The sequence below is a fragment of the Ictidomys tridecemlineatus genome, chromosome 11, assembly GCF_052094955.1.
Source record: "Ictidomys tridecemlineatus isolate mIctTri1 chromosome 11, mIctTri1.hap1, whole genome shotgun sequence".
Taxonomy (NCBI): Eukaryota; Metazoa; Chordata; class Mammalia; order Rodentia; family Sciuridae; genus Ictidomys; species Ictidomys tridecemlineatus.
Window position 1 is genome coordinate 58,863,156 of NC_135487.1, and position 20,988 is coordinate 58,884,143.

Sequence of the window (20,988 nt, forward strand, 5' to 3'; positions counted from 1 at the left end):
GCTCATTAAAATTCCTTTTGTTCAAGATCCATTGTGTTGAACTTGAAGCCCAGTTTGTTCTTCTGAAGCTGAGATCTCCACCTAGTGGATTTATAGGAATTTGCAGAATTTACAGAAACATCCTGCTATCCCTGGAAATCCTTAATTTTTTTTTTCTCAGAGAAATAATAGCTTTTAAAGACTTCTACTTAAGATCTAGGATAATTATCAACAGAACAGTTACAAAACCACAAAATATGCTGTTATACATATCAGCTAGACTACAACTAACAAAAAAGCTGAAATTTTATTTTCATATCATAATTAGGAAAACAAATTGGGCTCAAATATGAATATATAGTCATCTCTGTAGAAGGTAATACTGTAGTGCCACTAATTAAGATTTTTATAATGATTTCCATAAAATAAACACTAAAAGTACCTTTACTAAAATGCTTTTTAAATATCTACCCTTTAATTTGAGGCTTTTTATTTCTTTTAGTGTTTGATTGCTTTTCCAGGACTGGGTAAAATTTTTCTTTCCCATTTTCCCATTTGTTAAAAAAGGCTTCTCAGTTAATTGTATCAAACATATTCTGTGGCTCCATCTTTGATTTTTTTAATTATTTTCAACTGTGAACTTCTGTTGATAACTAAGAATTTCTGAGGTTTTATTCTCCAAAATAATGCATTTTAAATGCATACAAAGGCTAGAGGGTGTTTGTGTGTCCTTTTGAAGAGAGCTAAGCTAGAAAGTGATTATTATTTGAGTTATTTTGTTCACTTTGCTCTGCTTCTAAAGGTGATGTATTAGCATATTCAGCAGATGGTGGATGCAGTACAGGTTTTGGAACAGAGTTTTCAGCTTCATTTATTCTGCTAGGAATTAGAGGCACCTCATTTTCTGGCTCAAAACGAATGTCTTTTAACTCTGGTGAGAGAGGAAGCACTGCATGTCTCTCCGCTGCCATTTCACCTTCTCTGTGTGCACTGCTATCTTTATCTGGCTGCATATTTTGAATTTCTCTCAAATCGTGCATATGACTGTTAATTTGAAGATCTGCTTCACTGTGAGGTATTCTATTTTTGGTTTCCTGGGAACTTGTGATCCTCGGATCTTTAACTGTAATGGTCTCCTCAACAGAGTTTGAATCACAGAATACGTGTTTCTCACTTTTCCCATTTACCCAAGTTTGCTGCCCTCCGATTGTGATGCCCTTTGAGGTCATTTGTGTAGCACAAGTGAACATACTAGAATTGGTCTTGCTTTCATCAAATATACTTTCCCCTTCTTTTTCTACTATTTTTATCTCCAGAGCTTCAGTGCTGTCATCTCTGGGCAATACATGTGCGCTGTCACTTCTTTTTTCGCTACTGTTGGTTAGATGCCAAATGGCTTGACTACTAAGAGTAGAAGTACTGATATCCTTGGGAAGCTCTCTTCTATTTTGGTGTGGAATAGAATTTGTCATCATAAATGGTAGGTTGTTCTTGGACTGTGTCCAGGGAATAAGAGAGGAATCATAAGTTTCTGTGTTAAGAAGATTTTTCCCTACTTCATTTCCTTCCTTATCCACAATACAACTTTCCACAATTGGATGTGATATTTTGGGTTTTGTCATTAATGTTTTTTCTTCATTTTCAAGTTGTTCATGACTTAAGTTTTGTTCCTTACATTGTAAAGCTTGATTTTGCTCTGAAGTACATTCCTTGTTGTAACTGTCAGTCTTGTAAACACTTAGAAATTGTGCTTGGTTTCTCATGGACCGAGGGGACTGGTTTTGCTCACTGGACTTTGATTCGTTCTGCCCCATGAGCTCTCTGGACTCTGTTGCCCCTTGATCAATAACTCCCCTGGAATGCTGAAATGGAAAAATGTTATTTCCCACATTTTCTGAAGTAGCTGGTGAATAACTAGAAACTTCTGGTTGAAACTGAGATGTACGTTCCATTTGCTCCATTGAGAACTGAGAAAGTGAGAGCCCGTGCTGGATATTCTGGGGTGTAGGCTGAGGCACAGTTGATGAGTTTCCATTAGGAACCTGACCAGTTGGGTAACAATTGCCCTTTACAGAGCTCTGGTTGCCCATGGACAAATGGTTAGCACTGAGGAGAGGGGCATTTTCAGTACTTCTTTTGTAAGTTGGGGTCTGCTTTGGGGCATGTTCAAGAGATAGCCTTTTTGGAGTGAGTTTAACGAAGTTGTTACTCTCTGACTGTTGAAGGAAATCTGCAGAAGACACAAGATTTATCTTAGTTTTTTTATCAGAAGTTTTGGGGAATGTCTTAAGAGGTATCACTGCTTGTTTACACTTTCCGAGGAGTTCTGGTGAGGATTTTTCTGGATGGACTTTGACTTTTCTAAAAGGACATAAATTTAATTTTTTCCTTAATTTTTTTCCTTTAATTTTCCCATTGTGACCAGATTGTTTGATTCTCTTCTTTTTGATAATCTGTGACTCAGTAAACCATTGTCCTCCTTTGCTTGTTTTGAAATCCAAGGTGGTCAGCTGATTACTTTGATTTTCCTGCTGTTTCCAGTGTGTTGATGTTTTGGGTGATTTCACCAATCTTTTTTCCCCTACTAAGTCAGGATCACAATAGCTAACCTTCTTTGGGGAATATGTTTTCTTGAATTTTCTTGATAACCTTGATAAATCTGTGTTATTCTCAGTCATAAGGAATTTTTCTATTGCACTGTTAATTTGGATTTGCTCTTTCTCAGACTTTGAATATTCTGTACGACTTGACTTCTTTTCTTTCATATAATCTTGAAATTGATTATATGGTACATATTTACAGATAAGGGAGTTCTTTGTCTGAAAATACCTGGGCTTGCTCCATTTTAACAGTCCACATGGGTCATCATATTTTGGTCTATGTTTGCATAAGATCTTTTGTACATAGTGCTCCTCAGGCACACAGGGCTTGGGTGATGAGCTTGTAATAAAATGTCTCTGCCTGTGAGGTTGTAAGCCATTGTCTTCTTTTTCTATTGGAGGTTGCCATGATCCATTTGTTAAATGCTTTTCAAGAGTTTCTCTTGCCAAGGCTGAAGCGGATGTTGCATATCTTCTTCTAAATGTGTCACCACTGATATCTGCTGAACAATAAATGCAGGATTTTAGCACTGGGCAGAGTTTTAAATCCCTAACCAAACAGATGCTTAGGAACCTTATGGAAAGTGCAAAAATGACTCCTCTGATTATAACAGTTCTTGAATATTCCCTAATTTTTAGCCAAATCCACAAAGGATATTTGGCAGTTTGGTGTGTTTACAATGGCATTCTTTATGGCCACGTTTCAGTCAGCTGTGAGGCTGACTTAGAAGTTGTAGAATTAGAAATATAAATATTATCCATAGTTGTACATCTTTAGTTGTTGGTTAGGTTTGCTTTAAATATGAATAATATCTGAATCCTTTTCAAATGGCATAGTAATTTTTTCTGCATTCATTTCTTTTTTGAAACTCAAACATTAGAAAGAACATGGTTATGTTCAGAGATCAAAAAGAAAATAACCTAGACAACAAAAGGGAAAAGCTTGTTGGCTCAATAACTTAATTCAATATTCATTAAATATTTGTTAAATAAATAAGAATTTTGAATTATGACCTGGTTCATGTTACCTCAGTCTCTGCCTGGGACTTTTAATAGTATAGGTAAATATAAATTAGTGACACATATTAAATAATATTAATGACATAATAATATTTATTGAGCATATACTAAAAGCTAGGCAATGTGCTATTCTATATGCATTTGATATGTATCTCATTTGATATTTTACAAAAGTTATGAGTCCTTGAAAATCTCCTATTACCTTATAATATTTATAGACAAAGAAGCATGTTTGGAGAGGTTGATATTTTCCCCAGTCATTCATGAGCTAAGTGATATGGCAAGGGCTTGAGCCCACATCTGTCTGACACTAAATTCTTTCCTCTTACCCATAATGAGCATTGAATTTCAAATCATATCTTATTAGTGTGCTTTCTCCTATTTTGTGAAATGGTCTATGTAAAGAAAGAAGAAAGTATTTGTATTCAATGACAAAAAGAAAGAAGTGAATCATTATAATTTGGATATAAGGTATCCTCTAAAAGCTCTTGTGTTAATGCAGACATATTAAGAGGTGCAATGATTAGATTATGAAAGCCATAACCTAATCAGTAGATTGATACAGTTAATCTTTTAGTAATTTGAAAGAACAACTACACTGGGTGGAAACTGTAGGCAGGTAGGGCATGGCTCAAGTAGGTGGGTCACTGGGAACATACCTTGGAAAAGCTCATCTTCCCTGGGGCCTCTTCCCTTCTTTCTGCTTCCTGCCACAGTGAGCTGAGAAACTTACCTCTACTGAGCCCTTTAGCCATGATGCTTTGCCTCACCTTGGAGCAATGGAGTTAGCCAACCAGAAGCTGAGACCTTTGAAACTGTGAGGTCAAAATAAACTTTTCCTTCTCTAAGTTGTTCTTCTCAGGTATTTTGGTCACAGAGATGAGAGCTGACTAGTATATTGACTAAGCCCAAATGAGTATCCAATTATAATCTAAGATCTGCCATCAACTTTGTGGGTGGCCTTAGAAAAACTACTTACTCTCTGGGTTTTAGAAGGTTGGAGCATGTGGAATTGTTATGCACATATATGAATTATACTGAGAAATACATTTGTGCTCTTTATCATATTCTCAGAGAGTTCTGGAAATCAAAGATAAATAATAAGAACACTTAGATTTGATCATCTCTAGATTCCCCCCTACCCACAAAAGTCTATAATTCTGCTTTCCCAAGTTACTAGGCATAAATATAACATCACTGTCTCCTCCCTGTCTTTTATTCTGGAGCAAATATAGCCTTGGCTATCTTCTCCTCAGCTACCAAGCCTTCATAGCTCCAATACAATGCCTGGCATGAAGCAGAATTTCAGTAGTTTTAATAACCTGGCAAACCAATGTCTTCTTTGTAAAACAAGGCCCAGGTTTCTAAAAAGTTACGAACCCACATTTTCTTCATTATAGAAGTTTTCCACAGAGAAGTTGAAGGCATTTTAAAGTTAAAATGGAACATCTGCCTAAGGTATGATTCTATTGAAAGGCTAAGTACTTATTTCTTTATAAAATAAACCAGTCTTCTCTGGTTTCTGTGGCAGATGTTTCCTTCCTTGGCCATCTCTCTCTTGAGTCAAATCATCAGTCCCCAGAACTGGCAAGAAATGGAGCATGAGGAATGCAGTCAGGTGAACTCACATCCTGCCTTGTGCCACATAGGAAATAATATATGGTTTCATCCTTATCCATTTGTCCCCAAATCCATTCTTAGGGCCAGATCCTGGTGATACAAATTTGTTGAGACAGCACCTCTGTCATTCATATTCTGAGAAAAAACTCTGTTGTAAACTAATTCAAATAAGTGACAGGAATCTCTTTACAGAGCAGCTGTCAAAGTTTTCACTGCAGAGCCTGAAAAACACTGTCTTACTATTCAGAAAGAAAAAGGAAGACATTTAATTCATTGCCACCACCTAAATATTGACATCGCCCATGTACAGTGGGTAGATGTCATGGCCAGATTCACTTGGCTCCCAGCATGGGACAATGAATTAAGTCCTGACTTTCTCTGAACTGGGAAGTTATCATCCTTGACAGCTCAGCAAGCAAAGTATGTTTCTTGACATCATTCCCAAAATGAATCACTAGCATTAGAAGGCCCATTCTTCTAACATGTCATGCTCTGGGAAGGTTGCTTACTGCAGAATTGACATTAGAGCTCAGAGGATGTTGGAATGAAAGCTAATAGTCACTGTCCCATAAATCTGAATAGCACCATTGCTATTTAAAATAGTTCTTTTTTTTTTTTTTGCTATTTCTTATTTTCCGTCTTTCTATTTTTTTCTTTCTTTCTTTTTTTCTTTTTTTGGGTAAACATTGTTAAGCGTTGGGTCTCAAAATTCACTTCCAGTAGACAAGAGATGCACACTTAGCTTCTGAGAGTGGGGTGCATCTCACCCCAAACACACACACAAACACACAAAGTCACAGTAGCTTCAGATCTTTAGAAGAGGAATAAACAGTGACTTTTATGGCATTTTCCTGTTGAGGAAATTAAAAGAGGTTCTCTCCTTCAGAGGGAATTAAACAGAGTGGGGTTTTCTTAGAACAAAACAAACTCACCTATTGTTCTTGTTACATGTTGTGGCAAGGTTGGAGATTGGACTTCTCCAGGCTCAGGATTCCTTAGCTTTTCAACTCTTTTTGGACAATATCTTGTAACTAAGCCTGCATCATTAAAAACTGCCCTATTCCCAGGAGGATCTGTACATCCTGTCTGCAGCAGTCTGCTATCCAGGCAAAAGAAAGTGCTGTCTGCCCCATGGTCCTTCCCTTTCAAGTTTCTAAATGATCCGTCAGGGGCTGTGGACTCAGAGGCCAATGTTGCTTGATGGCTGTTTTCCTGTAAAAGTGGCATTTCCTTTCTGGGCCCCACAATGGACATGACCTTTATCTCGTTTTCCTGAGTTAAGTGGCAGTTACAGTATCCCTTAGCGTGGTAATTTCTTGCCTCATGAGCACACAGGGATTCATCCAAGGTTCTGCAACAAAGGTTTTCTGATGTGTGTTCATTTGCTTTGCCTTGTTGGAGTTTCCAGTTAAATACAACTAAACCTAGGCAAGTGAGACCAACAGCTCCTGTGACAAATAGAGAGACCATTAAAAGATAACATCATAGGAAGAGACATATAAATCACCAAATGTGAAGCCCACAAATATAAAGGTTAATGGCTTAAAGGGCATCAGAGTGAGTGGGAAGTCCATCACCATTTGGAGAAATATCAGGCCAAACAGAGGCTATTTTAATTGACATTGTTCTGCTTTCCAGTTTGGATTTTTCTTTATATATATATTAAAAATTATAACAACACCATCTGGAACCTTTTTGGTAAGAAAAACAGAGCTTTTTAACAGACTCAAATTCATTCAAAATAGAAGAATTCTTGCATTAAAATTATTTTTCTGCCTGTGGGAAACCAATTTAATTCCCAACTTCCTATTTGATAGTTTCATAGTTAATAAAAGGAAGCTGAAATTATCATATGCCCTGTAAAACATCTCATGTACCTTGACCTCATCCCCCTAAAAGATAAATGGATGTAATATACTATTGCCATATTTTAATCATCCTGAACATTCACCACCATCCCAACTCTCTGGCTTCCTATCAGCAAAAAGACCAAACTTCCCTGACACTTAAGAGTCAATGCAATCTGGTCATTGCCTCCCTTTCTAATCTTATTTTTCATTATTCCCCACATTCAAACACCAGATTGCAAATTCTTTAGTTCATTAAAATGAAAACATACTTTTTAGCCTTTGTATATTCTCTTAGTGATGTTTGTAACACCTTCTCTTATCTCTGCTTATTTGGACTTTATTTATCCTTTAAATCAGTACTTCCAGATTTCTTGGTGCTTTTACTGGTTTTTCTATCTTTCAAAGATCACTCCCCTTTATAAATTGCCATGGAAAAATGAACGAGATATGATCTCCAATGGTACTGTCATTTGCGGGCTTTGCAGGCATAGCTTGATCTCTGAGGAATATTGTAAGTGGCCATTTTCTCAAACCCAGGTGCAGACTGTTACAGTTTGCAGGGAGATTCTCCCAAAAGCTCATGTGTAAGATAATGCAAGAAAGTTTATAGGTGAAATGATTGGGTTATAAGAATCTTAACCAAATCAGTGCATCAACCCTCTTAAATGGGTTAACATGTGGTAACTGACAGACGGTAGTGTGTACCTGGAGGAGATAGGTCACCTGGTTTGTGCCTTTGAGGTTTATATTTTGTCCCTGGTAAGTAGAGCTTTCTCTGGTTTCTGGTTGCCATGACCTGAGCTGTTTTCCTCCTTCTCACCCTTTTGCCATGATGTTCTACCTCATCTTGGGCTCAGAGCAACACCATGAGAACCAAGCAAACTTTTTCTCCTCTAAAACTGTTTTTGTCAGATCTTCTGATCACAGCAATGCAAAAGCTGACTGAAACACAGACTAACCTCTTTTTCTTCTTAACTTTGCCCCATCTTGAGAAAGGACACTCTCAACCACCTAAAAGTTCAAGCCAAAGTTTACCCGTCTACCACAGTGATTTCCTTTGTTTCTTAAAATCGATGACAGAATAATGTTTCCATTCCTTTATTTGTCTGTTCAATGTCTGTTCTCCCATGCTGGAAGCACTGTCAGGAAACAGACATTTCAGTCTTGATGAACGTTCTATCCTCAATGCCCACAACTCTGTCAGAAAGGTACTCTAGAAGGTTGATAGAATATTCTTAAATAAATGGAAGTAATTCTGTTTATAAGTTCTGATAATGAAACTGGCTGATCAAATCATAAATGCCCAAAATGGTGATCAGCAAAACATCATGTCTGTAGGACTAAAAAAATCTGTGTTTGAAGCCCAGTCTGCCTGTAGTTGCTGTGTGATTTTGACAAGTAAGTTTCCTCCTCAGGAAATAAGGACAGTGAATAAGATGATCACAATATTCTAGGCTCACTGATTGGCAGTACTATGCTTGGTTCTCTCAATTGGTGACAATATTAATGTGATATTTTAGACTTGAAAGGAAAGGGAATGTGTTAGGCATGATTGTTTCATTTCCTTTTTTTCTGTTAAAGATGAAGATTAAGGAGAGACAATGACAGTTTCTAGTGAAATCCTCCAATAATTGTATAGTTTACCAGATCTAGAGATATTATAAACCCATTTTAACTTATTTTACAATGTGCTCTCAAAAAGGACTTTAATATCTTAAAATAATTTCTTAAAGTTCTCATATTTTCTTAAAGTGGTAACAAAAATTAGATCATAACCATTTTATTGCTGCATCCTAGAGTATACATTATTCCAAACAAAGATTTGATTTGGGTTTTAATGTTAAAAATAAGTGAAAATATTCCTTATTTTTTACATAGAAAACTTAGAATTCAAAGTGCTGTTAGGACACTTTTCTTGGCTATTTTCTAGTATCTGAGAGCCTTAGTTTTCCTCCTCTATCAAACGGGGATAATACTACCCAGGATTAAATAGATAATATATATATATATAATATGTTTAATACAGCACTTTGATACAGTAAAGTTTGAATTGTGGAATTATGATTACTCTTGTGTTAATTTACTGTTGTTATGACAAAATACCTGAAAAAATCAAATTATAAGGAGGAAAGGTTTATTTTGGCTCTTACTTGCAGAGGTCTCAGTTCATGGTTAATTGACTATTGTTTTGTAATTATATCAAGGCAACCATCATGCCAAGTAGCATGTGGGGGAGTGAAGCTGCTCACCTCATTGCAGCAGGGAAGCAAAGAACAAGAAGAAGGGTCTGGGATCACAGTACCCACTTCAGAGACATGTATTCAATGACCTCATTTCCTTCCACAAGGCCCCACCTCCTAAAGGTTCTGCCCTCTCCCATAGTGCTATAGGCTGGTGATCAAGCCTTTAATATATGAGCCTTTAGGGGACATTTAAGATCCAAACCTTAACCCTTCTGCTGTTGCTTTAGGTTTTACATTGCTGTGTTAGGTCTTGCAAGAAAATGGTAACAGAAAAACATCCCTTGAATCAATCATAAATATTTTGAATGTGTGATGTAAATATTAAAGTAAATAATACAGGAAAGATGGATCTAAGTTTTCTTAAAGACATGCATCAGCCAGTGACATACAAGTGAATATAGCCTGATTATAAGAGAAACCTTCTTCTCTAATTGTGTCTAAGTGGTAAAGACCCACTCATTCTCCTTCTGTTGACATGGCACTCAGGTGTGGTCACTTTCCTTGGTGAGAGAGCAAAAGTTGCACATGAAGCTTGTAGTCAGGTTGAATGTGCTAATACATTTGAATTTTCATTGCCATGGGCATTGTTTCTATTACTATTACTACTACTACTACTACCACTACTACTATTATTATTTTGGTCCTGGGGATTGATTCCTTACTTAACCACTAAGCCACATCTGCAGCCCTTTTTATTTTTCATTGTGAGACAGGGTGTCCCTAATTTGCTCAGGATCTTGCTAAGTTGCTGAAGCTGGCCTTGAACTTGAGATGTTTCTGCCTCAGCCTCCTGATTCACTGGAATTACAGGCCTGCACCATCACACCTGGCCATTGTTTATATTTTCAAAGTATTCTAACAATTATTCTGAGTTGGCAAAAAAAAGTAGCATAATTAATGATAACTTCTTGTGGAACCATTGCAAACACATGATAGCTTCATGAAAATTTTTTATTTACTAGGTCACAGAATAATAAATGTCAAAATATTAGTGTTTGGTGCTAAGTATTTACTGATTGGTTTTAAATTAACTGAATATGATTATTTATATTCCTTGGATTTATCACAGCTTAGTTACAGATAGAGAAGAAAGTGGAATCATAGACAAAATTATAGTTCTTTGTCTTTTTCCTACAATCTAGAGGCACACACAATTCACCACAATTTCACTTCATAAGAAGAATAATCTTAGTCAAGCAAATTGATATTTTAAAAAATTAATCAGTTTAAAGAAGAATCCCTTAAAATAATAGTATATTTATTAATTAATTAATGAAAAATACATTCATGTAATAATTTTACACACTAAAACCAATATATCCATAATCGTCATATATATAATTTATCAGAATGTATCCATGTATATTAGATTTCCTGTCACTTTGACAAAATATTTGGAATCTTCTAGAACTTGTATCCTTCTCTATACTGATAAAAAAAGCTGTTAACCTAGTAAAATATATTTCAGAATATAAATGTAAAGGATACCGAAAATTACACTATTTTAATATACCAAAATAGCATTATATGAAACACTAATTCAATTATATACTGTATGAAAAAAAGAATTCATGATCAAATTAGTTTGAGAAATGCTCCACCTTTTTTCTTCCATTTAAAGATTCATAATGTTCATTATCAAAAGAAAGTCTGTGGGAACTGCTGCAATAAATAAGGCTATTTCACATTGTTTAACCTAGCATTTCCTAAACCTATTGGAACCCCATAACTTAGGGCTTTTCTGTGTGCATATAAGTGTGTTTTTATTGTAATATCTGCTAATTATCTCCTAGATCTTATATTCTAAGAATCACAAAAAGAAAATTTATTTTCTGCACTATCACTTTTGTCATCTATGGTAAATTATTTCTTAGCACATATAATTACCGACATAGTTACATGGTTTTTAAAACAATTTATCTTTCTGGGAAGACTTGGATTTCATTACAGGTAAGTTTGATTACTGCTGGTGGAAGTTTCATTGTCAAGAAATGATGCTGTCTATTCTGATGAGAAGTGTAATGTTAGAAGTTTAAAATCTGATGTTCAATTAATATGCTGGAAGCCCATTATCAAATAATTATTTACAACACATATTCAAAGTACATTGCTTTAGTCCTTGTCCTTTAGCATCTAGTCTTCCAGTTTGGAGCAACACATACACACACACACACACCCATACACATCATCATCATCATCATGGTTACTCACAGATTGAGCTAAATAACTCAAGAAATCTCATTCATAATTGATATTTGACTAACAGCATCACTTTATATCATTTATCCAGTAATGCATAGCCAATACAAAAACAAAATTTTAATTATTAAATCAAGAATTGGATATTATCCTTTCTCATTTGAACTGGGAAGGTATAATACAAGTTTATGAAAGAGTTGGATAAACAGAAGTCCTAGAAGAGCCTAAAACAGGAGAAAAACCAAGTCACTTAGAGTCAGATAACTTCCCCCAAGTCAGATAACTTCCCCCAAGCTTGTAAGAACAGAGCCCTTGTTCTTAATTCAAACCTGGGTAATTGAACTACAGAACTCATGCAATAAACCACTACTGTACAACCCACTGTAGACTAGGATGTATGTGGATCATTGTAATAGCATCTTCTTGTGAATCTGGAAAGGCCCACTACTACAACACTATAACTTGACACACAAGTGTGACTGCTTTGAGTAAAGAGTCTGTCTCATCAGTTTTGTAACCCCTGTCTCCTAGTGGCGTGTACTTATACTTATTGATAAATGGAGGATGATGGAATGTAGCTATTATTCCCTCATTACAGACAAGAAAATGAAAATTAAATAACAAGTTAACTTTCTCAGTATTATAATGCTACTTAAACTGGGAGCTCTTGAATTCCAGGGCACTTTTCCTCTGTTAGATAGCATTTCTGAAACAGGAATTCTTGCAACCTATGCCAACTCAGCTGGCATTTTTCCATGTTCACTGGCAACCTCTCCCTTCCACAATCCTAGCAGATTACCCCAGTTCCCCGAGAAAGCCATCATTTAGTGTACTTCAAGAATATTCACAAGAGAAAAAAGAATCTGAGGTCACACTTCTCCCTGGCATACCTGCAAAGCCAAGGAGAGTCAGCAGAGCCACATCCTGTCCTGGAAGGAGGGGAAGTCTGTCCTTCAGAACCAGAGTGAGGTTGGGAGGCTTGGAATCGCAGTTGGTCTCGGACAGCTTGAGCACACTCTTTACCGTGGCCATGGCTGTGGGGGATGGCTGGCAGTTTAGGTCCTTGGCATTCCTGAGTGTGTGAGCAGAGGACTTAATGTAGCTTCTTAGAAAGCGGGCCAAGGGGTGGAGATCACAGGTACAGCTCCATTGGTTCTTATCTAAGCTCAGAAGGATTAACTGCTTCAGTGGAGTAAAAACATCCGGCATGTGGGCCAACCTATTTAGGGAAAGGTTCACTTCCTGTAGTTGAGGCAGGGGCCGGAAGGCATCTTTCTCAACGTAAGAAATAAAATTGTTAGATAAATCCAGATGCCTGAGACTGTGGAGATTTGTGCCTCCAAAAGAACTAACTGTGAGATTAGTGATCTGATTGCCATCCACCTGGAGTCGGGTCAGGCCCCTGGTGTGTTGGAACCAGGCCCCTCGCAGGCTGTGGAGAGCATTGTTGCTCAGCACCAGCACCTGTAGGTGGCGGAGCTTGCTGAAGGTATGATCTGCCAGGGAGGAACTGGATATGTGGTTGTGCTCCAGCAACAATGTCCGCAGCTTTGTGAGGCCATACAGGGCCTCTTCCTGAACATCCTTGATGCTGTTCCTGCTCAGGGAGAGCAGGGCGAGATTGAATAGGAGAGACAGATTTGCCCTCTCCACAGAGGAGAGGTATCCATCAGTGATGATGAGAACCCTCGTGGTCACAGGGACTGCTGTAAGGAAGAGAAGCACAGACTAGACACTGGATATCCACAGGTGGGAAGGGAATGGGAGATACCCTGTGAACAACCTCATTACCTGGGTAAGAACAATAAACAAAATGAAAATGATTCTCTGACTTCTAAATTTAAGGGGAAACTGGCTATTTATCAGAATGATGGATTTTTGTATTCTCTGTTACTATGACATGTTTATTTCAGAAACATAAACCCATCTGTTCCTTTTGATGCCAAAGTTAATTCATTGTTTAGGATTGTCTGCATTGAAGGCATTTTGAAGGTGGCTTCTTGGGCTTCCTCCCTCAGAGGGAGAATACTGATCTGCACCAGCTCTGCTTCCCCAATCAGATTCACCTAAAAGCCAAGCTTGAGTCTGAGCCCCTAAACAGTTTTCTGCTAGCCATGTATATTTATGCGGTGAAGTCAATCATCTTCTCTCTCAGCTATAAAGGTGTGGGTGGGGGAAGTGAGCAGGAGCATTGGTTTTTGCTTTTTAGCTCCAGGCTAAGAGTTGGCAACTTGGTAAGGATCTATATTCTCTCCAGACAACCCGAGGATGTGTCAGTGGGGTTCTCATTATAGTCTGAGCCATCTTGGCCTCCTGTCTTATATCTGTTCCCTCCAATGAAGTCCATCATGTGATGACAGGTGGTACTCAGGGCTTCCAACTGTTAAATCCCTTCACCATAATCACCTCAGAGCTATCACTGCTCTGTCATTAGAAATCAAAGCGTTTTAACTCAATAAAGATGTATTATAATCAGGAGTTATTATAACACATCTTTATCATGCTAAAATTGTTTTGACTGCAAATGACAATGTCATAGGAATAGAGGAGTCCATTGTCCCTGGGAGGTCTACAGGTGATATTAGAACAGTCAGCCATGGGGGAAGCAAATCACAATTCCCTTAGGAAATTCAGACTGCATAGCTGAAACAAAGAGATTAAAAAAAAAAAACTGTAAAAGACAAAGGATTCTCAGAGTGCTTTCTTTTGGAAGAATTGCTTCTATCCCTGAAGCACAAGCAAGCTGAAATTGGGAGTGTTTTGTTTTGTTTTTCAGCATTTGTTATTGATTCTTTGAATTCTGTTAATTCTGGTCAGTTTGACATTTTGTTCCGTTCATCATTGTTTTTTGATTAGAGATGGAGGAGTGTTGTTTTGTATGGGTCCCCAGTCTTTTAGGGTTTGTCAACTCAGAATGAGAAGCTGTTATTTCTGTCAATTACTTCTTGCCTAGAACTAGACAAAAACTCTACTACTCACAAGTCATCCATTCATTTCACTGTGTTTGTGAGATCTAACTTCACACATGGCATCCTGTGAATGAGGAGCACATAGAGGTGCAGCAATGTAGATGAGAAATATTTGTATCTTACAGACATCAACTATATCAGATCACACACAAAATAAATGTGGTAAAGTCAGGAAACGCATTTGAAAGGGTGGAGTTTCGTGTGTGTTTTCAATACTGATAGTGAACAATATATGCATAAACTAACCTTGAAGCCTCTTTCCTGTGGGGAATGATAATAATGTCTATTTCTTCATTCGTATAGTCTTGGGATTTTAGAAATGAAAAAAAAATTATCATCTTTTACCCTCTTAACTTAGGCTTGTTTCTGAAAATTTTCCATTGGCAGAGCTTATAGCTTGTTTATCTCTTCTTGAATATCAGGATGTAAATCACATTCTCCTCAAATTTGTTAATAAGGTGTCTTATTAAATTGTTGACTTAAGCAAGCAATATGTAATGAATACAGGCAGTGTATCTTGTTAGCATTTCTACAGCTCATTTACCACCAATAAAAAAAGACCAGACTTTCAAAATGAGATGCACTTTGATAATAATCTGTTTCACTGGTACATCACTTAATCTTACTAATGCTGAACAATTGCAGTTCAGGTTTCTGATTCATTTGTATTTTTTTCAGCTGGTGGTAGGGTTCAAATCTGTACAAAGTATGGACAAAAATAGAATTACCGTGATCTATTTTTCTTTTTTTGTTTTAATGATGTAGCAGCATGAAATGGTGGAATTCTTTTGCAATAAAAATGTCTCAGTTATCTCTGAAGGTCTTAAAATACTTTTAGTTGAGACCACCAGGAACAAGAAAATAAAATAATGTTACTAGTCTCTTTAATTACTGTAAAAGGCCTGCTCTTTAAAAGGTTACCTCTTTCAGGCTGAGCACAGAGAGCAGTCAGTACAATGAAAAGCATGGCAATGAATTTGCCAGGTACACCGAACACTGCTTTTTAGAGTTATTAGTTTTATTACCTACTATATAGGTTAGCTGGTGACAGAGGGTTACATCTTTGGTGCATACCACACAAGATGCAGGGCAAGCTGCTGCCACCCGCAGCAAAATGGCAAAGAGAATGAGCCATCCACCTGAAAAGAAAGCAGAGGGCAATGCACGTCAAAATGTTGGCATTTATTATTCATGATTTCGGTATATACAGCTCCTAAGGCATTTGATGATTTCTGCTTTTTAATGAGCATCTTGGTGTTCTTGTAAGATGCCAGGTAAAGGCTAGACTCTTTATTTTGCATAGAGTTTAAAATGAATTGTTAAAGCATTTGTTCATAAATTTAGAGAGCTCAAATCCAGGGTGTATACCCATTAGTACAGATTACTAAACAAATTAAGTTATTTTACAAAACACTTTACAATTTGTAGAACTTTTGCACAAGCATTATCTCATCTAGTTCTCTGAATTTTGCAACCCAGTTTGAGGCTGAGAAAATTGAAACTCTGCATGGTTAAGAAATCATCCAAACTCACATAGCCAGTAGGTATTTAACTGAGTATTATAACTTTTATCTGCTATTCTTTCTGGTAGGAAGAAGCTAATCTCAGGCACTTTATCTATATGAATTACAACTGAATTATTTTATTCTTTACAGATTTAGATGCCACACTTAGGAAGAGGGTATGAAGGAAGATTAAGATCAGAAACTCTACCTAGCTTTGAATATAGGTCTGCTATTTCATGACTATATAGTACCTGCGATAAATTATTTCATTTTTTCTTATTTTCTGCTTTTTCATGTGTGAAATAGAAATAATAATAAATGCCTGCAATATGGAATATTGTGAGAATTAAATGAGATGCTCTAACTGTTCCGCAAATGTTAAATTTTACCATTATTTTTATGCTTTGCAATCCACCAATGAAATATTAACACCATTTGAGTTTCAGTTACAGGAGACCATTCATTTATTACGCACACCTGGGTTGACTTTTTTTAAAAAAAAATTAAATGAAACAGAACATAAAATCTTGTACCTATATATTATGATAATTCTGGAATAAGACATATAAGGAAAACATTAAATAATTAATCTATCATTGGTTCAATAAGTATTTATAGAACATCTTCTGTATACAAGGCACTATTCATGGCCCTGGGCCCTGCCTTCAAGGGGTGTATATTCTATGGAGGGATATAAACAGTAAACATGAAAAATAAGTATGAAGTCATTTGGTGATAAAAGATGCTATGAAACAAATACAAGAAAAGGAGATAACATAAGCTTGGGGGCTCATAAAAAAATGGTAGGCAAGGAAGAACTCTCTGATAAACTATCATTTAAACATAGACCTACTAAAAGCAAAAGTGTGCTGTGTCCTGGTGGAAGGAAGAGTGGGTATAAAGTCCTTGAAGGCATGGTGGCCTCCACGGGAGGTTGGTGTTACCAGATTGATGAATGCAGAGAAATGCTGTGTCAGGGAATAGCAGGGATGGCCTGTGGTGCACCTTAAAGCTGAATTCAAGGACTTTGGTTTTTTATCCAAATAAGATGGGGAGTAGGTTTTTGTGAGTGGTATTACTTGAACTGAAGTACATGCTTAAATGATCACTTTATTGTGTTTCGAATGTACTTTCAAATAAGCAAAGAAGCTGCACAAATAAAAGGGAATTGTAGTGATAAAAACAAGAGATGATATGGCTTTACCAGGAATCAGGAACAGATTCTGGATGTTTATTGTATGATGTGATTTAATTTAACAAATCTGAGCTCAAATAACCAATGTGGTGGACTATGCTGGTACATAAGAATAAATGTACCCTCAAGGTACTTCCTAGCTGGTGGTGTAGATACATAAATACCTCGTTATGACACAAGAAAGAGAGAAGTGAAACTAATGAAAAATGTAAAATTATTTTGTGGAATCACTTGGACACTTTAAGAAGTATGTAACTACTAAGTTGGACCTTGAAGAGTGCAATGGATTTTCATGGGCTCAGAATAAAAGTTAGATAATTCCACTCCAAGAAAATAGTAGTAAAAACAATATCTTACATGGGGCCAATCCAATATTAGTCCATTTCCTTTTCCTTTAGACCTATCTAGAAGGGATAATCTAAGTCTTCCCCATGCATATACAATCACTCAGAGATTTAGGCAGCATTTATACACAGATATCAGGGCTTCTTCTTTCAGTATCCCCCTCACTTTCTAGTGCCACTAAGTGATAAACAAGATTTTAATATGGCTCCTAAGATTTTGATCCTTAACCCTGAGGGTGAGCAGAGTCAGTGAAAATAATGTGATATTATTCCATCATTATGTCTCATCATATGCCAAAGAAAGATGGCCCTGGGTGTAACTGACCTAATCAAATATTCCCTTTAAATGCAGAAAATATTTCCCAGCTGGTCACCGAGAAAGCAGTCAGAGAAACATGCCCTTGCTGGTCAGAAATAAAAGCAAACAGCCATATTGTGAACTGCATATAGAGATCATGTGGCAATCAAGTGTGTTCATCTTCTGAAAGCTGAGGGTCATTCTTGAGCAATATTTGGCAAGTAAACAGGGAGACGAGTCATACAACTACAAGAAAATGAGATCTGCCAACAGCCAATGATCTTAGCAAAGACCCTTGAACCTCAAATGAAACTCACCCCATGCCAGCTGTCACCTTGATTTCACTGTGATGAGACTCTGAGCAAAGGACCCAGCTAATCAGTACTGGACTTCTGGCCCAGAGAAACTGTCAGATAAAAGATGGAAATTGTTAAAAAAAAAAACACTAAATTTGAGGTAATATGTTATAAAACAGTAGATATTACATTCTGGTTGGCCTGAATTCTGACTTCTGGTTCTTCAAGCAAATGAACTATCAAAATTTTAAGTATTTCCTAAAATGCAGATAGTGACTGTTCTAACTAAATGCTATTAAAAAAAAAAAGGAGAGAATCATTCCATGTCCTTCTTTCCTTCTAAATAATGCCCCTCCCAAATCTGCCTGATTTTATTCATTCTGCAGTGCCTTCAGGTAGCTGTCTTCCACATTTGTTATCTATGAAAGCCTTGCTCTAATATAAGCTACTTGACCATTCAGATTCTGGATACATTTTGAAGATAGAATTAAGTGATTTGCTTGTGTGTGTTAGTCAGTTTTGGTTTTTTTTTTTTTTGTCACTGTAACCAAAATACCTAATATGAACAACTGAGAAGAGAAAGATTTATTTTGGCTCAAAGTTTCATAGTATGTAGTTCATGGTCATCTGACTCCAAGGCAAAAACTTCATGGCAAAAGGGCTTGGCAAAGGCAGTTGCTTGACTCATGACCACTGGGGATCAAAGAAAAAAAAGAGAGGCTAGGGAGAAGATAAACCCTTTCCAGGGCATGTCCCTATTGACCTTTTTCCTCCAGCTAGGACCCACCTTCAGTGGTCCATTCAGAGATCTATGGGTAGATCCATCAAATAGATTGATCCTCTGATGAGGGTAGAGCTTTCATGAGCCAATTATTGCCTGAAAGTCTACTTCTGAATCCTGTTGCATTGGGGACCATGTTTTTAATTCATGATTTTTGTGGGGGATATTTCAGATCAAAATATGTTGAATAAAAGCATGACAGAGAAAAAAGTCAAAGATTATTCTCTGGTTTTTGGCCTCTGAAAGTAGAGGATGAAGTTACTGTTTGTGGACATAAGAAAGGATTATAAATGCATTCTATTGTATGTGTGAGTTTAGAGTTCAGGAGAGAGTAGTGGTCTCGGGATAGAAATCTGGGAGTTGCTTTTTGAAGGCATGAAGTGGAATTACCACCTCAACAAATTACCTCTAAGTATAGGAGTGAAGAGATTCCAACCCTGAGTCCTGGGATGATTCAAAATTTAAAGATAAGGAGGAAAGATGGAACCAAAAGAGAAGACTATATGGAAGACAGGAGAGAAACAATGAGAAAATGACCTCAAATTCAATTGGAAAAAAAAAAAACTGTTTTGGGGACAAAGGAATGACTTTTTATTTAATGCTATGCCAAATGAGCATTGAAACTTAGTATTGAATTTAGCAATGGAGAGAAAGGTCTTTGTACCTTTGACAAGAGCAATTTCAGCACTGTTACAGGAGAAATTTTGATTAGGGAAGAGGCAAAATGGGAGGAGTCAAATTAGAATCAGCAAGTTTAATAGCTCTTTAGAGCACTTTCAGAATAAAGATGAACAGCAAAGTTGAGCAGTATCTTGAAGAAGAGCCCACAGGAGTTTTATTTTGTTGTTTGTTTTTAAAATGGAAGAATATATATTCTGTCTGTGTGCTGGAAGGGATAAATCATGTAAAAATGTAAAAATGTAAAAAATGTAAAAATGTAAAAGACCATGTAAAAATGCAAAAAAATAAATAAATAAATAAAAGGGAAAATTATTGCTGGAGCACACAAGTGAAGGAACTGGCCTCAGATGGAAGCAAAATTCATCAACAGAAGTTAAGGCAGATTATGTATGTGTAGGCATAGGTGGATAGGTAGACATCCTAGTGGGAGCTGGAGGTTTGAGAGAGATGAGAAGGTACAAAATAGTCATCCAGAGCATGAGAGAGTCATCCAGAGGGTTAGTGGGCTAGGCATAGGTCTTAAGCAATGGGCAGTACACAAGGTCTTGGGGTGAGAGTGTCAGTATTTTCAAGCAAGACTGGTAAGATGGATTTAATCAAGCTTGAACTTTTTCCAGCAGTGTACAAAATGCAAAATATGGCCAGGAAGTTGAGGTTTGTGGAAGGGAGTGATAATGGGAAGTTATTGCAATGAAATGTGAAGTAGGTAAGGAGGGAGTAAGAACTTGAGAGGACAGTAAAAAATTGATGAGATGAGCAAAAAATTATAATAAAGAAAATGATGGATTAAATAGATAGTATAATATCTGCTTTGGGGCATATTTGAAATTGTTCACTATAAAATGTTTTTGCTCTTTTGTTTGCTTTTTAAGTGGTAAAGGGCTTGGAAATACCAGTGTGGCCCACGATCCTTGGCTGAAGAACAAAGAGGGATCTACAGGGCTTGGTAGTGACAGGGACTAGGGTATGACCTCAGAGCTGAGTGACCACATGAAGGGGGAAGACAAGCCCCTGGGAGAAGAGAAGGTAAAGGAACCTGGAGGTCCAGCTGTTGCAGGGTTATCTTCATGAATAATAAAAGGACAATAGCCTTAGAGAGCATAACAGGAAACCAGTGGTTGAAATCTTCAGAGATGAAGGGAGAGGAAGTCAGTGGAATAGGCTAACAATCTGATATGTTTAGAGGAGAAACAGTTTGGAAACAGCAGGGACAGCAAGGAAGACACAGCCTTTTGCTCACCCATTGCCATCCCCACCTACCCAGAGGTACTGGAGTGTGCTGGAGAAAACAGCTTCTACTTAAGAGGGCTCTGGGGGAAGTAGTGTCCTCAGGGGAGGGCTAGATATTAAGGGAGAAATTGTTCTACTAAGAATCTAAATTAGTTGGTTACTGCGCCTGAATGTTAAA

General features: G+C 37.0%; 2 protein-coding genes across 2 annotated transcripts in view; one reads left to right on the forward strand and one right to left on the reverse strand.

Moving 5' to 3' along the window:
* Tnni3k (TNNI3 interacting kinase) overlaps positions 1 to 20,988 on the forward strand; it is a 285,107-nt gene that overhangs the window by 211,246 nt on the left and 52,873 nt on the right. The gene's annotated exons all lie outside the window — the stretch shown is intronic.
* Lrrc53 (leucine rich repeat containing 53) lies at positions 498 to 20,824 on the reverse strand. The gene is made up of 5 exons (XM_040289055.2): positions 20,821 to 20,824; positions 15,506 to 15,619; positions 12,402 to 13,217; positions 6,152 to 6,667; positions 498 to 3,079 (listed from the first exon to the last, which is right to left on the reverse strand). The coding sequence occupies exons 1-5, from the start codon at positions 20,822 to 20,824 to the stop codon at positions 723 to 725; spliced, it is 3,807 nt and encodes a 1,268-aa protein (XP_040144989.2). The 3' UTR covers positions 498 to 722.

Coding starts and splice junctions, on each gene's coding strand:
- Lrrc53 (XM_040289055.2), bottom strand. Junction 13,218..15,505: donor CCAGCTAACCTATATAGTAG/GTAATAAAACTA, acceptor TCTTCCTTACAG/CAGTCCCTGTGACCACGAGG. Junction 3,080..6,151: donor ACATGTAACAAGAACAATAG/GTGAGTTTGTTT, acceptor ATTGTTCAGCAG/ATATCAGTGGTGACACATTT.